The 14,427-nt window shown below is 39.8% G+C and overlaps 1 protein-coding gene across 1 annotated transcript in view; it reads left to right on the top strand.

The window, feature by feature from the left end:
* The first annotated feature begins 1,043 nt into the window (after window positions 1-1,043).
* The window catches only part of LOC140678937 (uncharacterized), a 44,501-nt gene continuing 31,117 nt past the window's right edge, over window positions 1,044-14,427 (top strand). Inside the window, exons 1-9 of the mRNA XM_072913411.1 lie at window positions 1,044-1,087; window positions 1,165-1,227; window positions 5,423-5,491; window positions 7,327-7,389; window positions 7,465-7,527; window positions 7,605-7,667; window positions 7,757-7,807; window positions 7,884-7,946; window positions 9,193-9,889. Of these exons, the coding sequence (XP_072769512.1) occupies window positions 1,044-1,087; window positions 1,165-1,227; window positions 5,423-5,491; window positions 7,327-7,389; window positions 7,465-7,527; window positions 7,605-7,667; window positions 7,757-7,807; window positions 7,884-7,946; window positions 9,193-9,889 (1,176 nt within the window). The remainder of the gene's footprint in view (window positions 1,088-1,164; window positions 1,228-5,422; window positions 5,492-7,326; window positions 7,390-7,464; window positions 7,528-7,604; window positions 7,668-7,756; window positions 7,808-7,883; window positions 7,947-9,192; window positions 9,890-14,427) is intronic.

The raw sequence follows: 14,427 nt of genomic DNA, 5'->3' as shown, positions 1-14,427 counted from the left end.
TTGAATGAATCATCTATGGGGATGATATTTGATTAGTATTAGAGGCGGCCCACAGGCCACAGCCGCCTGCTGCTGCCTTCCACGCACCAATACTCCATCAGTGGTTGTCCAGTCTGTCTACATTCTGGGTTACTGGTGAGTCTGTCCACATTCTGGGTTACTGGTGACTCTGTCCACATTCTGGGTTACTGGTGAGTTTGTCCACATTCTGGGTTACTGGTGAGTTTGTCCACATTCTGGGTTACTGGTGAGTTTGTCCACATTCTGGGTTACGAGTGAGTCTGTCTACATTCTGGGTTACTGGTGAGTCTGTCCACATTCTGAGTTACTGGTGAGTTTGTCCACATTCTGGGTTACTGGTGAGTTTGTCCACATTCTGGGTTACTGGTGAGTTTGTCCACATTCTGGGTTACTGGTGAGTCTGTCCACATGCTGGTGTCCACATGCTGGGTTACTGGTGAGTCTGTCCATGTTCTGGGTTGCTGGTGAGTCTGTCTACATTCTGGGTTACTGGTGAGTCTGTCCACATTTTGGGTTACTGTTGAGTCTGTCCACAATCTGGGATACTGGTGAGTCCGTCCACATCCTGGGTTACTGGTGAGTCTGTCCACATTCTGGGTTACTGGTGAGTCTGTCCACATGCTGGTGTCCACATGCTGGGTTACTGGTGAGTCTGTCCATGTTCTGGGTTGCTGGTGAGTCTGTCCACATTCTGGGTTACTGGTGAGTCTGTCCACAATATGGGTTACTGGTGAGTCTGTCCACATTCTGGGTTACTGGTGAGTCTGTCCACATGCTGGTGTCCACATGCTGGGTTACTGGTGAGTCTGTCCATGTTCTGGGTTGCTGGTGAGTCTGTCTACATTCTGGGTTACTGGTGAGTCTGTCCACATTTTGGGTTACTGTTGAGTCTGTCCACAATCTGGGATACTGGTGAGTCCGTCCACATCCTGGGTTACTGGTGAGTCTGTCCACATTCTGGGTTACTGGTGAGTCTGTCCACATGCTGGTGTCCACATGCTGGGTTACTGGTGAGTCTGTCCATGTTCTGGGTTGCTGGTGAGTCTGTCCACATTCTGGGTTACTGGTGAGTTTTTCCACATTCTGGGTTACTGGTGAGTTTGTCCACAATCTGGGTTACTAGTGAGTCTGTCCACATTCTAGGTTACTGGTGAGTCTGTCCATATTCTGGGTTACTGGTGAGTCTGTCCACATTCTGGGTTACTGGTGAGTCTGTCCACAATCTGGGTTACTGGGGAGTCTGTCCACATTCTGGGTTACTAGTGAGTCTCAAAATGATTTGCAAATCAGATCAGATCAGATCAGATATGACTTTATTGTCATAGCACAAGTACAACGAAACTTTGTTTTCAGCACAAAGCCGTTCAAGATGAGACAAACAAACAGTGTACAGGGTTACAGAACAGGAACGCTGATGGGTCGCCACAAGGTCCCCGTAAAAGATGGGAAAAAGGTAAAACGCTGGGGAAAAAAGATGAGTTAAAAAAATACAATCTAGACTGGGCTCCTAAGGGGACCTAGTCTGGAGTGGGAAAAAACCTCCATGCCATGCACACATAAACACGTTACATTTAATCACGACAATCTCGCAACAGAGGGGCGGGGAGTTGGGGCCCTGGAGGTCGACTGCTGCTATGAAGCGCCGCCATCCCGACCATCGCCCCGAGGGGAAACAAGCGGTGGTGAAGGAGTGATGTGGGGTAGGGGCGGTGTGCGTGTGTGCCCAATTGTCTTGGGTGTGACGATGTAATGTTTTTTTTATAGACTGAGGCCGATCTGCAAAAGTTCGACTCCAGGTGTCGTTGAGGAGGGAGGGAGGTCAAAAGTGTCCATCATTGAGGTGTCCTCGGGGGTGTTCTTCAGAACAGCCTGGTCCTTTTTTTCCACAGTGTCAAGGCCATACGAGGGAGTCGAATCGTAGATTAGGATGTTTGTTTTCCGCGACTTGTCTGTTCTATTCGTCCATGCTGGCTGCTCTCAAATTCAATTCAATGTTCCTTTTTCAGCAAGCTTCTCCATGATGTGATCCATCTTGCGATTCAGTATCAGAAATCGCCGCAGTCTGTGTTCCCACAGCCCTGCCCAAACCTTCCATTGCGACGAACAGTGAAAAACGTTTTGTCCTACTAATTGCAGCGGTGCTTGAACACACCATAGTGTGGACTGTGACGCAACAGTTTGTTTACATGTAAAATCTTCCACTTCTTTTGTCTCATTTTGTCCACCAAATGTTTTATACTGTACGTGAATGCACAGAGGTGCGCTTTGTTGATGTTTTTGACTTGTTGGAGTGCTAATCATGCATATTTGGTCAGTGCAAGAGTGCAAGCTAATCCATGCTAACATGCTATTTCGGCTAGCTGTATGTACGTATTGCATCATCATGCCTCATTTGTAGCTATATTTGAGCTCATTTAATACTGTTGTATCCTCTTTGTATATAATTTATATTTGCATGTCTCATGACACATTATCTGTATGTAATATTGGCTGCATTTCAGATAGTTGTTTGTGTGCCATGTTGTTCCAGACCACAGCAAACATTACCCAGCTTGCCAAAGATCGTAATAAATCTATTAAAATAAAACGGCCTGCCGTTTCCTTCAACTTGAACACACACATCTATACCTTTTTTGGCCAGTAATTTCCAGGAGTTATCTCACCGTCTGAGTAGCCTCTGATTTACTAATGGTTTCTAATGTTGGTCAAATGTGTAGAATAAATAATTACATTTCAACATTTCTGTCAACGAAAATTTGCTTCAGCCTGCGACATATAGTCATTTTGATAGTAGGCTAATATGACTAATATAGACACTTACCTCATGTGTTGTCTTCATTATAACACTTATATAAGACTTTTAAAGTCATTTTGATAGTAGGCTAATATAGACACTTACGTCATGTGTTGTCTTCATTATAACACTTATATAAGACTTTTAAAGTCAATTTGATAGTAGGCTAATATAGCTAATATAGACACTTACATCATGTGTTGCCTTCATTATAACACTTATATAAGACTTTTAAAGTCATTTTGATAGTAGGCTAATATAGCTAATATAGACACTTACGTCATGTGTTGCCTTCATTATAACACTTATATAAGACTTTTAAAGTCATTTTGATAGTAGGCTAATACAGCTAATATAGACACTTGCGTCATGTGTTGCCTTCATTATAACACTTATATAAGACTTTTAAAGTAATTTTGATAGTTGGCTAATATAGCTAATATAGACACTTACATCATGTGTTGTCTTCATTATAACACTTATATAAGACTTTTAAAGTCATTTTGATAGTAGGCTAATAGACATTTACGTCATGTGATATCTTCATTATAACACCTATATAAGACTTTTAAAGTCATTTTGATAGTAGGCTGATATAGCTAATATAGACACTTGCGTCATGTGTTGCCTTCATTATAACACTTATATAAGACTTTTAAAGTAATTTTGATAGTTGGCTAATATAGCTAATATAGACACTTACATCATGTGTTGTCTTCATTATAACACTTATATAAGACTTTTAAAGTCATTTTGATAGTAGGCTAATAGACATTTACGTCATGTGATATCTTCATTATAACACCTATATAAGACTTTTAAAGTCATTTTGATAGTAGGCTAATACAGCTAATATAGACACTTGCGTCATGTGTTGCCTTCATTATAACACTTATATAAGACTTTTAAAGTAATTTTGATAGTTGGCTAATATAGCTAATATAGACACTTACATCATGTGTTGTCTTCATTATAACACTTATATAAGACTTTTAAAGTCATTTTGATAGTAGGCTAATAGACATTTACGTCATGTGATATCTTCATTATAACACCTATATAAGACTTTTAAAGTCATTTTGATAGTAGGCTGATATAGCTAATATAGACACTTACATCATGTGTTGCCTTCATTATAACACTTATATAAGACTTTTAAAGTCATTTTGATAGTAGGCTAATATAGACACGTACGTCATGTGTTGCCTTCATTATAACACTTATATAAGACTTTTAAAGTCATTTTGATAGTTGGCTAATATAGACACTTACGTCATGTGTTGTCTTCATTATAACACTTATATAAGACCTTTAAAGTCATTTTGATAGTAGACTAATATAGACACTTACGTCATGTGATGTCTTCATTATAACACTTATATAAGACTTTTAAAGTCATTTTGATAGTAGGCTAATATAGACACTTACGTCATGTGTTGCCTTCATTATAACACTTATATAAGACTTTTAAAGTCATTTTGATAGTAGGCTAATATAGACACTTACATCATGTGTTGTCTTCATTATAACACTTATATAAGACTTTTAAAGTCATTTTGATAGTAGGCTAATATAGACACTTACATCATGTGTTGTCTTCATTATAACACTTATATAAGACTTTTAAAGTCATTTTGATAGTAGGCTAATATAGACACTTACGTCATGTGTTGCCTTCATTATAACACTTATATAAGACTTTTAAAGTCATTTTGATAGTAGGCTAATATAGACACTTACGTCATGTGTTGTCTTCATTATAACACTTATGTAAGACTTTTAAAGTCATTTTGATAGTAGGCTAATACAGCTAATACAGACACTTACCTCATGTGTTGCCTTCATTATAACACTTATATAAGACTTTTAAAGTCAATTTGATAGTAGGCTAATATAGCTAATATAGACACTTACATCAAGTGTTGTCTTCATTATAACACTTATATAAGACTTTTAAAGTCATTTTGATAGTTGCCTAATATAGCTAATATAGACACTTACGTCATGTGTTGCCTTCATTATAATACTTATATAAGACTTTTAAAGTCAATTTGATAGTAGGTTAATATAACTAATGCAGACACTTACATCATGTGTTGTCTTCATTATAACACTTATACAAGACTTTTAAAGTAATTTTGATAGTAGGCTAATATAGACACTTACGTCATGTGATATCTTCATTATAACACCTATATAAGACTTTTAAAGTCATTTTGATAGTAGGCTGATATAGCTAATATAGACACTTACATCATGTGTTGTCTTCATTATAACACTTATATACGGCTTTTAATTTTTTGCATCTCCAGACACATTTGTTTTGGGTTTTTTTTTGGTCCAATATGGCTCTTGGGTTGCCAACCCCTGAGTTAAGGTTGCAGAGCAAAATTAATCTGTGTTTATCCATGATTAATGTGATCATTTGTGCGTTACCGTTGTAGCCCTATTATCTATATAACATCATTTACTGCTCAGGAAGATATATTGATCATGCAAAGGAAGATTCCTGAGATTTTTCTTAAAAGCCCAATTTGTAACACTCAGTTTTTTTGGATGTAAAGGGTGAGTGTCATCGCCATGCGTGTAACAACAATCTGTAAAAAGGACTGGTGGTGAGGTCGCACGCCGACTCTTCCCTCACTCCATCGACGCGGCACAGTCTCTGCTCGGGAGGTCAGAAGTTAATGAAATTCCCGTGTTCAGTTAAATGGTCATTTAGGTAATACGCCGCGCTCCGCACACACTAGCCATAAATCATCCTAATTTAATAAATGTAGGAATAATGATGAGATGTGATGTGAGGACATTTACCCAGAGACCTCATCCCACTTTAATAGTCAGGGTGTAAAGCGGGAAGATGTCGGATTGAATTCAAACGGAGATCCATCGCAGACAAGGAGTATTGCAATCTGCGGCGCGCATTTTTTTTATTCCGCAATAAAAAAAAATCCCACTCGCCCCACAGCTTTGGAGCACATCAAAAGCAGTTATGGTATTTGGACAAGCAGGAAGGAGAAAAAAAAAAAAAAAGGCCAATTACAAGCATTTGTTCTTTTCAGTGGGAGGCGAAACTGAAGTGTGAAGGAGAAAATCTGCTGTTTTACAGCGACTCCATGATTGTTACTGGGCCGTGTCCGGCGGACGTTATTAATGTGCTCTTTTTACAATTCCGACTGGACATTTACAATGCTCTTCTAACTGCTCTGCTTGATTTCGAAGGAGATTTAATAAATGAAGGTCAAAGCACTAAAACAATAACTTTGAGACATTATGTGCACAGACCAAGGACGCTTAAGTGCCTCCATAAAGTCTTCCATTATGATCTAGTGCCCTCTAATGGAGCAGAGGCGCTAGTGCGACATGGATGATGAGGTGGATTATTTGTATGTTTATTTTAGTAGCAGACCAGGCAACAAGAAGATAGACTAATCAATATTGACTTGTCCATGTCAAAAAGCCAAAATCTTTGACCACAGAAGCAAAGACAAAATGCATCAGTCACATTAGACCCTAAAATCAGGTAAGAAATCTACAAACCCCGTTTCCATATGAGTTGGGAAATTGTGTTAGATGTAAATATAAACAGAATACATAGATCCATCCATCCATCTTCTGCTTATCCGAGGTCGGGTCGCGGGGGCAGCAGCCTAAGCAGGGAAGCCCAGACTTCCCTCTCCCCAGCCACCTCGTCCAGCTCCTCCCGGGGGATCCCGAGGCGTTCCCAGGCCGGCCAACGTGTCCTGGGTCTTCCCCGTGGCCTCCTACCGGTCGGACGTGCCCTAAACACCTCCCGAGGGAGGCGATCGGGTGGCATCCTGACCAGATGCTCGAACCACCTCATCTGGCTCCTCTCGATGTGGAGGAGCAGCGGCTTTACTTTGAGCTCCCCCCGGATGACAGAGCTTCTCACCCTATCTCTAAGGGAGAGCCCCGCCACCCGGCGGAGGAAACTCATTTCGGCCGCTTGTACCCGTGATCTTGTCCTTTCGGTCATAACCCAAAGCTCATGACCATAGGTGAGGATGGGAACGTAGATCGACCGGTAAATTGAGAGCTTTGCCTTCCGGCTCAGCTCCTTCTTCACCACAACGGACCGATACAGCGTCCGCATTACTGAAGACGCCGCACCGATCCGCCTGTCGATCTCACGATCCACTCTTCCCTCACTCGTGAACAAGACTCCGAGGTACTTGAACTCCTCCACTTGGGGCAAGATCTCCTCCCCAACCCGGAGATGGCACTCCACCCTTTTCCGGGCGAGAACCATGGACTCGGACTTGGAGGTGCTGATTCTCATCCCAGTCGCTTCGCACTCGGCTGCGAACCGATCCAGTGAGAGCTGAAGATCCTGGCCAGATGAAGCCATCAGGACTACATCATCTGTAAAAAGCAGAGACCTAATCCTGAGTCCGTCCACATTCTGGGCTACTGGTGAGTCTGTCCACATTCTGGGTTACAGGTGAGTTTGTCCACAATCTGGGTTACTGGTGAGTCCGTCAACATTCTAGGTTACTGGTGAGTCTGTCCACATTCTGGGTTACTGGTGAGTCTGTCCACATTCTGGGTTACTGGTGAGTTTTTCCACATTCTGGGTTACTGGTGAGTGTCCACAATCTGGGTTACTAGTGAGTCTGTCCACATTCTAGGTTACTGGTGAGTCTGTCCACATTCTGGGTTACTGGTGAGTTTGTCCACATTCTGGGTTACTGGTGAGTTTGTCCACATTCTGGGTTACTGGTGAGTCTGTCCACAATCTGGGTTACTGGTGTGTCCGTCAACATTCTAGGTTACTGGTGGGTCTGTCCACATTCTGGGTTACTGGTGAGTCTGTCCACATTCTGGGTTACTGGTGAGTCTGTCCACATTCTGGGTTACTGGTGAGTTTGTCCACATTCTGGGCTACTGGTGAGTCTGTCCACATTCTGGGTTACTGGTGAGTTTGTCCACATTCTGGGCTACTGGTGAGTCTGCCCACATTCTGGGCTACAGGTGAGTCGGTCCACATTCTAGGTTACTGGTGAGTTTGTACACATCTGGGTTACTAGTGAGTCTGTCCACATTCTAGGTTACTGGTGAGTCTGTCCACATTCTGGGTTACTGGTGAGTCCGTCTACATTCTGGGTTACTGGTGAGTCTGTCCACATTCTGGGTTACTGGTGAGTTTTTCCACATTCTGGGTTACTGGTGAGTTTGTCCATAATCTGGGTTACTAGTGAGTCTGTCCACATTCTAGGTTACTGGTGAGTCTGTCCACATTCTGAGTTAATGGTGAGTCTGTCCACATTCTGGGTTACTGGTGAGTCTGTCCACATTCTGGGTTACTGGTGAGTTTGTCCACAATCTGGGTTACTAGTGAGTCCGTCCACATTCTAGGTTACTGGTGAGTCTGTCCACATTCTGAGTTAATGGTGAGTTTGTCCACATTCTGGGTTACTGGTGAGTCTGTCCACATTCTGGGTTACTGGTGAGTTTGTCCACAATCTGGGTTACTAGTGAGTCCGTCCACATTCTAGGTTACTGGTGAGTCTGTCCACATTCTGAGTTAATGGTGAGTTTGTCCACATTCTGGGTTACTGGTGAGTCTGTACACATTCTGGGTTACTGGTGAGTCCGTCCACATTCTAGGTTACTGGTGAGTGCGTCCACATTCTGGGTTACTGGTGAGTCTGTCCACATTCTGGGTTACTGGTGAGTCTGTCCACATTCTGGGCTACTGGTGAGTCTGTCCACATTCTGGGTTACTGGTGAGTTTTTCCACATTCTGGGCTACTGGTGAGTCTGTCCACATTCTGGGTTACTGGTGAGTCTGTCCACATTCTGGGTTACTGGTGAGTCTGTCCACATTCTGGGTTACTGGTGAGTCTGTCCACATTCTGGGTTACTGGTGAGTTTGTCCACATTCTGGGTTACTGGTGAGTCTGTCCACATTCTGGGTTACTGGTGGGTTTTTCCACATTCTGGGTTACTGGTGAGTCCGTCAACATTCTAAGTTACTGGTGAGTCTGTCCACATTCTGGGTTACTGGTGGGTTTTTCCACATTCTGGGTTACTGGTGAGTCCGTCAACATTCTAAGTTACTGGTGAGTCTGTCCACTCACCAGTAGCAGACAGCCTGTGTGGACCAGGCAAGAAGAAGATAGGGACTAATCAATATTGACTTTTCAAGTCTCATCATGCCAAAATGCCAGAGAAGACTCACAACAAAAAAAAAAGAAGTATTTTCTCAGGGCTGCTATCACACAAAAACTCATTCTTTGTGACATTTCTAAAGCTTCTATTTAAATGTCTCCCAGTTAATCTCATTTATTTGACATCAAATGTCATTCATGACTTCAGCAACTGGAGTTTTTTTCTTCAGTTTTTTGTACTTTCAGTCCCATCTTGTTTGGGCTGATCTTCAACCTCTCCCTGGCTCAGGCAGTCATCCCATCCTGCCTGAAGTCATCTACAATAATCCTGGTGCCGAAGAAGTCTCCCATCACCAGCCTGAATGATTACCGACCAGTGGCCCTCACTCCGGTAATCATGAAGTGCTTCGAGCGACTTGTTCTCCAGCACATCAAGGACCATATCCCTCCAGACTTCGACCCCCACCAGTTCGCATACCGGGCGAACAGGTCCACAGAGGACGCCATCGCTGTTGCTCTCCACTCTGCTCTGAACCACCTGGAGCAGCAGCAGAGCTACGTCCGGATGCTCTCTGTGGACTATAGCTCTGCCTTCAATACAATAATCCCGGACAGACTCTGCAATAAACTGGACACTCTTGGCCTCCCCCCTCTCACAAACGCCTGGATAAGGGACTTCCTAACGGACCGACCCCAGAATGTGAGACTTGGCCCGCACCTCTCATCCTCCCGCACGCTGAGCATCGGCTCCCCACAGGGCTGTGTGCTGAGCCCCCTCCTCTACTGCCTTTACACCCATGACTGCAGTCCGGCCCACAGTGACAACCTTACCGTCAAGTTCGCCGACGATACCACAGTGGTCGGGCTCATCTCCAGGGGTGACGAGGCTGCCTACAGAGAGGAGGTCCTGAAGCTGACGGCCTGGTCTTCGGAGAACAACCTCGCTCTCAAGACCAGAGAGATCATCGTCGACTTCAGGAGGAGCAGCACCGACCCTGCCCCCCTCTACATCAACGGCGAGCGTGTAGAGAGGGTCCACACCTTCAGGTACCTTGGAGTCCACATCTCTAATGACTTCTCCTGGACAGTCAACACCACATCAATCATCAAGAAGGCTCAGCAGCGGCTACACTTCCTTAGAGTCCTCGGGAAGTACAACCTGAAGCCTGACCTGCTGCTGACCTTCTACCGCTCGTCCATCGAGAGCCTGCTGACCTACTGTATTTACGGTATGGTACGGCAGCTGCACTGCAGCAGACAGGGAGAGGCTGCAAAGAGTGGTCAAGACGGCTCAGAAGATCATCGGCCGCCCTCTCCCCTCTCTGACGGACATCTACACCTCCCGCTGCCTCAACAGAGCCAGTGCCATCATCAAGGACAGCACCCACCCTGGCTCTGACCTGTTCCACCTGCTGCCCTCTGGGAAGCGCTACAGGTGCATTAAAACCAAAACAAACAGGCTAAAGAACAGCTTCTTCCCCAGGGCCATAACCATCCTGAACGGACTGCCCCATTGTCCCTCATAACTGCCTTCTCTTCGGTGCAATAACCCATTCCACCAACCACCCTGTTTTTGTTTTGTTTTTTTCATGTATATATTCACACCATATTCATTGCACTTCTACATTTTTTATATTTTTATATATTTGCACATTGTTTTTCTAGCATGCACACATCGCACTGTATGGAATGGCCTCAATCTCGTTACCTTGCGTAATGACAATAAAGCTGATTCTGATTCTGATTCTGATTCTGATTCAAAGACTTATTTGGAACATCCCACAGGTGAACAAGGCTAATTGGGAACAGGTGGGCGCCATGATTGGGTATAAAAGCAGCTTCCATGAAATGCTCAGTCATTCACAAACAAAGACGGGGGCGAGGGTCACCACTTTGTCAACAAATGCCTGAGCAAATTGTTTAAGAACAACATTTCTCAACCAGCTATTGCAAGGAATTTAGGGATTTCACCATCTACTAGTGATGGGTTGATGAGGCGTCACGAAGCGTTTCGACACATTGCAAAACTGTATTGATACTGTGTCGATACTGTGTCACTAAATACTGACATCTGCTGGACATTAAAAATCCCTACAGGCAACCTATGGACCGACTCAACTGACACTGATTTGATGCCCTAGTACAGGGGTCACCAACCTTTTTGAAACCAAAAACTACTTCTTGGGTACTGATTAATGCGAAGGGCTACCAGTTTGATACACACTTAAATAAATAAATATATTGTCATTTGTAAGTTACACATAAGTGTGATTTAAACAAGAATAGCTAAATAAATACATTTATATATATATATTTAAAAAATGGGTATTTCTGTCTGTCATTCCGTCATACATTATTTTTTTCCTTTTACGGAAGGTTTTTTGTAGAGAATAAATGATGAAAAAAAACACTTAATTGAACGGTTTAAAAGAGGAGAAAACACGAAAAAAATGAAAATAAAATTTTGAAACATAGTTTATCTTCAATTCCGACTCTTTAAAATTCAAAATTCAACCGACAAAAAGAAGAGAAAAACTAGCTAATTTGAATCTTTTTGAAAAAATTAAAAAAGGAATTTATGGATCATTAGTAATTTTTCCTGTTTAAGACACATTTTAGAATTTTGATGACATGTTTTAAATTGGTTAAAATCCAATCTGCACTTTGTTAGAATATTTAACAAATTGGACCAAGCTATATTTCTAACAAAGACAAATCAGTATTTCTTCTAGATTTTCCAGAATTTTTTTTAAAAGAAATTCAAAATAAGATTTAAATTTGATTCTACAGATTTTCTAGATTTGCCAGAATAATTTTTTTGAATTTTAATCATAGTAAGTTTGAAGAAATATTTCACAAATATTCTTCGTTGAAAAACCGGAAGCTAAAATATTTATTATTCTTTACAATAATAAAAAAAAAAAATTACTTGAACATTGATTTAAATTGTCAGGAAAGATAAGGAAGAAATTTGAAAGGTAAAAAGGTATATTTGTTTAAAAATCCTAAAATCATTTTTAAGGTTGTATTTTTTTCTCTAAAATTGTATTTCTAAAAGTAATAAGAAGCAAAGTAAAAAATAAATGAATTTATTTAAACAAGTGAAGACCCATCCATCCATCCATTTTATACCACTTATTCCAAGTCTTTAAAATATTTTTTGGATTTTCAAATTCTATTTGAGTTTTGTCTCTTTTAGAATTAAAAATGTCGAGCAAAGCGAGACCAGCTTGCTAGTAAATAAATACAATGTTTTTCCCTTTTACGGAAGGTTTTTTGTAGAGAATAAATGATGAAAAAAAACACTTAATTGAACGGTTTAAAAGAGGAGAAAACACGAAAAAAATTAAAATAAAATTTTGAAACATAGTTTATCTTCAATTCCGACTCTTTAAAATTCAAAATTCAATCGACAAAAAGAAGAGAAAAACTAGCTAATTTGAATCTTTTTGAAAAAAATTAAAAAAAGAATTTATGGAACATCATTAGTCATTTTTCCTGATTAAGATACATTTCAGAATTTTGATGACATGTTTTAAATTGGTTAAAATCCAATCTGCACTTTGTTAGAATATTTAACAAATTGGACCAAGCTATATTTCTAACAAAGACGAATCAGTATTTCTTCTAGATTTTCCAGAATTTTTTTTTAAAAGAAATTCAAAATAATTTGAAATAAGATTTAAATTTGATTCTACAGATTTTCTAGATTTGCCAGAATAATTTTTTTTGAATTTTAATCATACTAAGTTTGAAGAAATATTTCACAAATATTCTTCGTTGAAAAACCGGAAGCTAAAATATTTATTATTCTTTACAATAATAAAAAAAAAAAAATTACTTGAACATTGATTTAAATTGTCAGGAAAGATAAGGAAGAAATTTAAAAGGTGTCATGTCTGTGTGATCATGTTTTGTTTTAGTAATGTTCGGTTTAAATTTTGGACTTTTTGTGCACTTTTGTTTTGTTTTGTCACCATAGCAACCATTAGTTTCACCTGTCACGTCACGCACCTGTTCCACGTTTGGACTCATTGTGCACTCTTGTCACCATAGCAACCATTAGTTTTCACCTGTCACGTCACGCACCTGTTTCACGTTTCGAGTCACGCACCTGCTTTCACTAATCATGTCCATAGTATTTAAGTTCATTCATTTTCTGTTGTTCGTCCTGACGACATCCCCGCATTTATGCTCCTGCACTCTCTCCACACCCTGATGACCCTTGCTACTCTTTTTTTCATGCCGGTTCCATGCCAAGTAAGTTTTTGTTTGTTAAGCCACAGTTAGTGTTTTGTTTAATTGTTCATAGTTTCTGCCAATGTGCAAGTTTTGTGTTTAAAGTCTAGTTTTATTCTCCGCCACTGTGCGCGCTTTTTGTTTATTCCTTTTTTGATAGTTTAAAATAAATCATGTATTTACCTTCACGCCATGACCAGTCCAGTTCATTTGCACCACGGGAGAACAAACCAAGCCAAAGTCCAAGTCATGACAAAAGGTAAAAAGGTGTATTTGTTTAAAAATCCTAAAATCATTTTTAAGGTTGTATTTTTTCTCTAAAATTGTATTTCTAAAAGTAATAAGAAGCAAAGTAAAAAATAAATTAATTTATTTAAACAAGTGAAGACCCATCCATCCATCCATTTTCTACCGCTTATTCCAAGTGAAGACCAAGTCTTTAAAATATTTTCTTGGATTTTCAAATTCTATTTGAGTTTTGTCTCTTTTAGAATTTAAAAATGTCGAGCAAAGCGAGACCAGCTTGCTAGTAAATAAATACAATTTAAACATAAGTGTGATTTAAACAAGAATAGCTAAATAAATAAATGTATATATATATAAAAAAATGGGTATTTCTGTCTGTCATTCCGTCATACATTATTTTTTTCCTTTTACGGAAGGTTTTTTGTAGAGAATAAATGATGAAAAAAAACACTTAATTGAACGGTTTAAAAGAGGAGAAAACACGAAAAAAATTAAAATAAAATTTTGAAACATAGTTTATCTTCAATTCCGACTCTTTAAAATTCAAAATTCAACCGACAAAAAGAAGAGAAAAACTAGCTAATTTGAATCTTTTTGAAAAAAATTAAAAAAAGAATTTATGGAACATCATTAGTCATTTTTCCTGATTAAGATACATTTTAGAATTTTGATGACATGTTTTAAATTGGTTAAAATCCAATCTGCACTTTGTGAGAATATTTAACAAATTGGACCAAGCTATATTTCTAACAAAGACGAATCAGTATTTCTTCTAGATTTTCCAGAATTTTTTTTTAAAAGAAATTCCAAATAATTTGAAATAAGATTTAAATTTGATTCTACAGATTTTTTAGATTTGCCAGAATAATTTTTTTGAATTTTAATCATAGTAAGTTTGAAGAAATATTTCACAAATATTCTTCGTTGAAAAACCGGAAGCTAAAATATTTATTATTCTTTACAATAATAAAAAAAAAAAAATTACTTGAACATTGA

The sequence above is a fragment of the Nerophis lumbriciformis genome, linkage group LG07 (assembly GCF_033978685.3).
Source record: "Nerophis lumbriciformis linkage group LG07, RoL_Nlum_v2.1, whole genome shotgun sequence".
In the NCBI taxonomy this organism is placed as follows: domain Eukaryota; kingdom Metazoa; phylum Chordata; class Actinopteri; order Syngnathiformes; family Syngnathidae; genus Nerophis; species Nerophis lumbriciformis.
The sequence above is the reverse complement of the archived record's forward strand: the minus strand, read 5'-3'. Positions and strand labels throughout refer to the sequence as shown.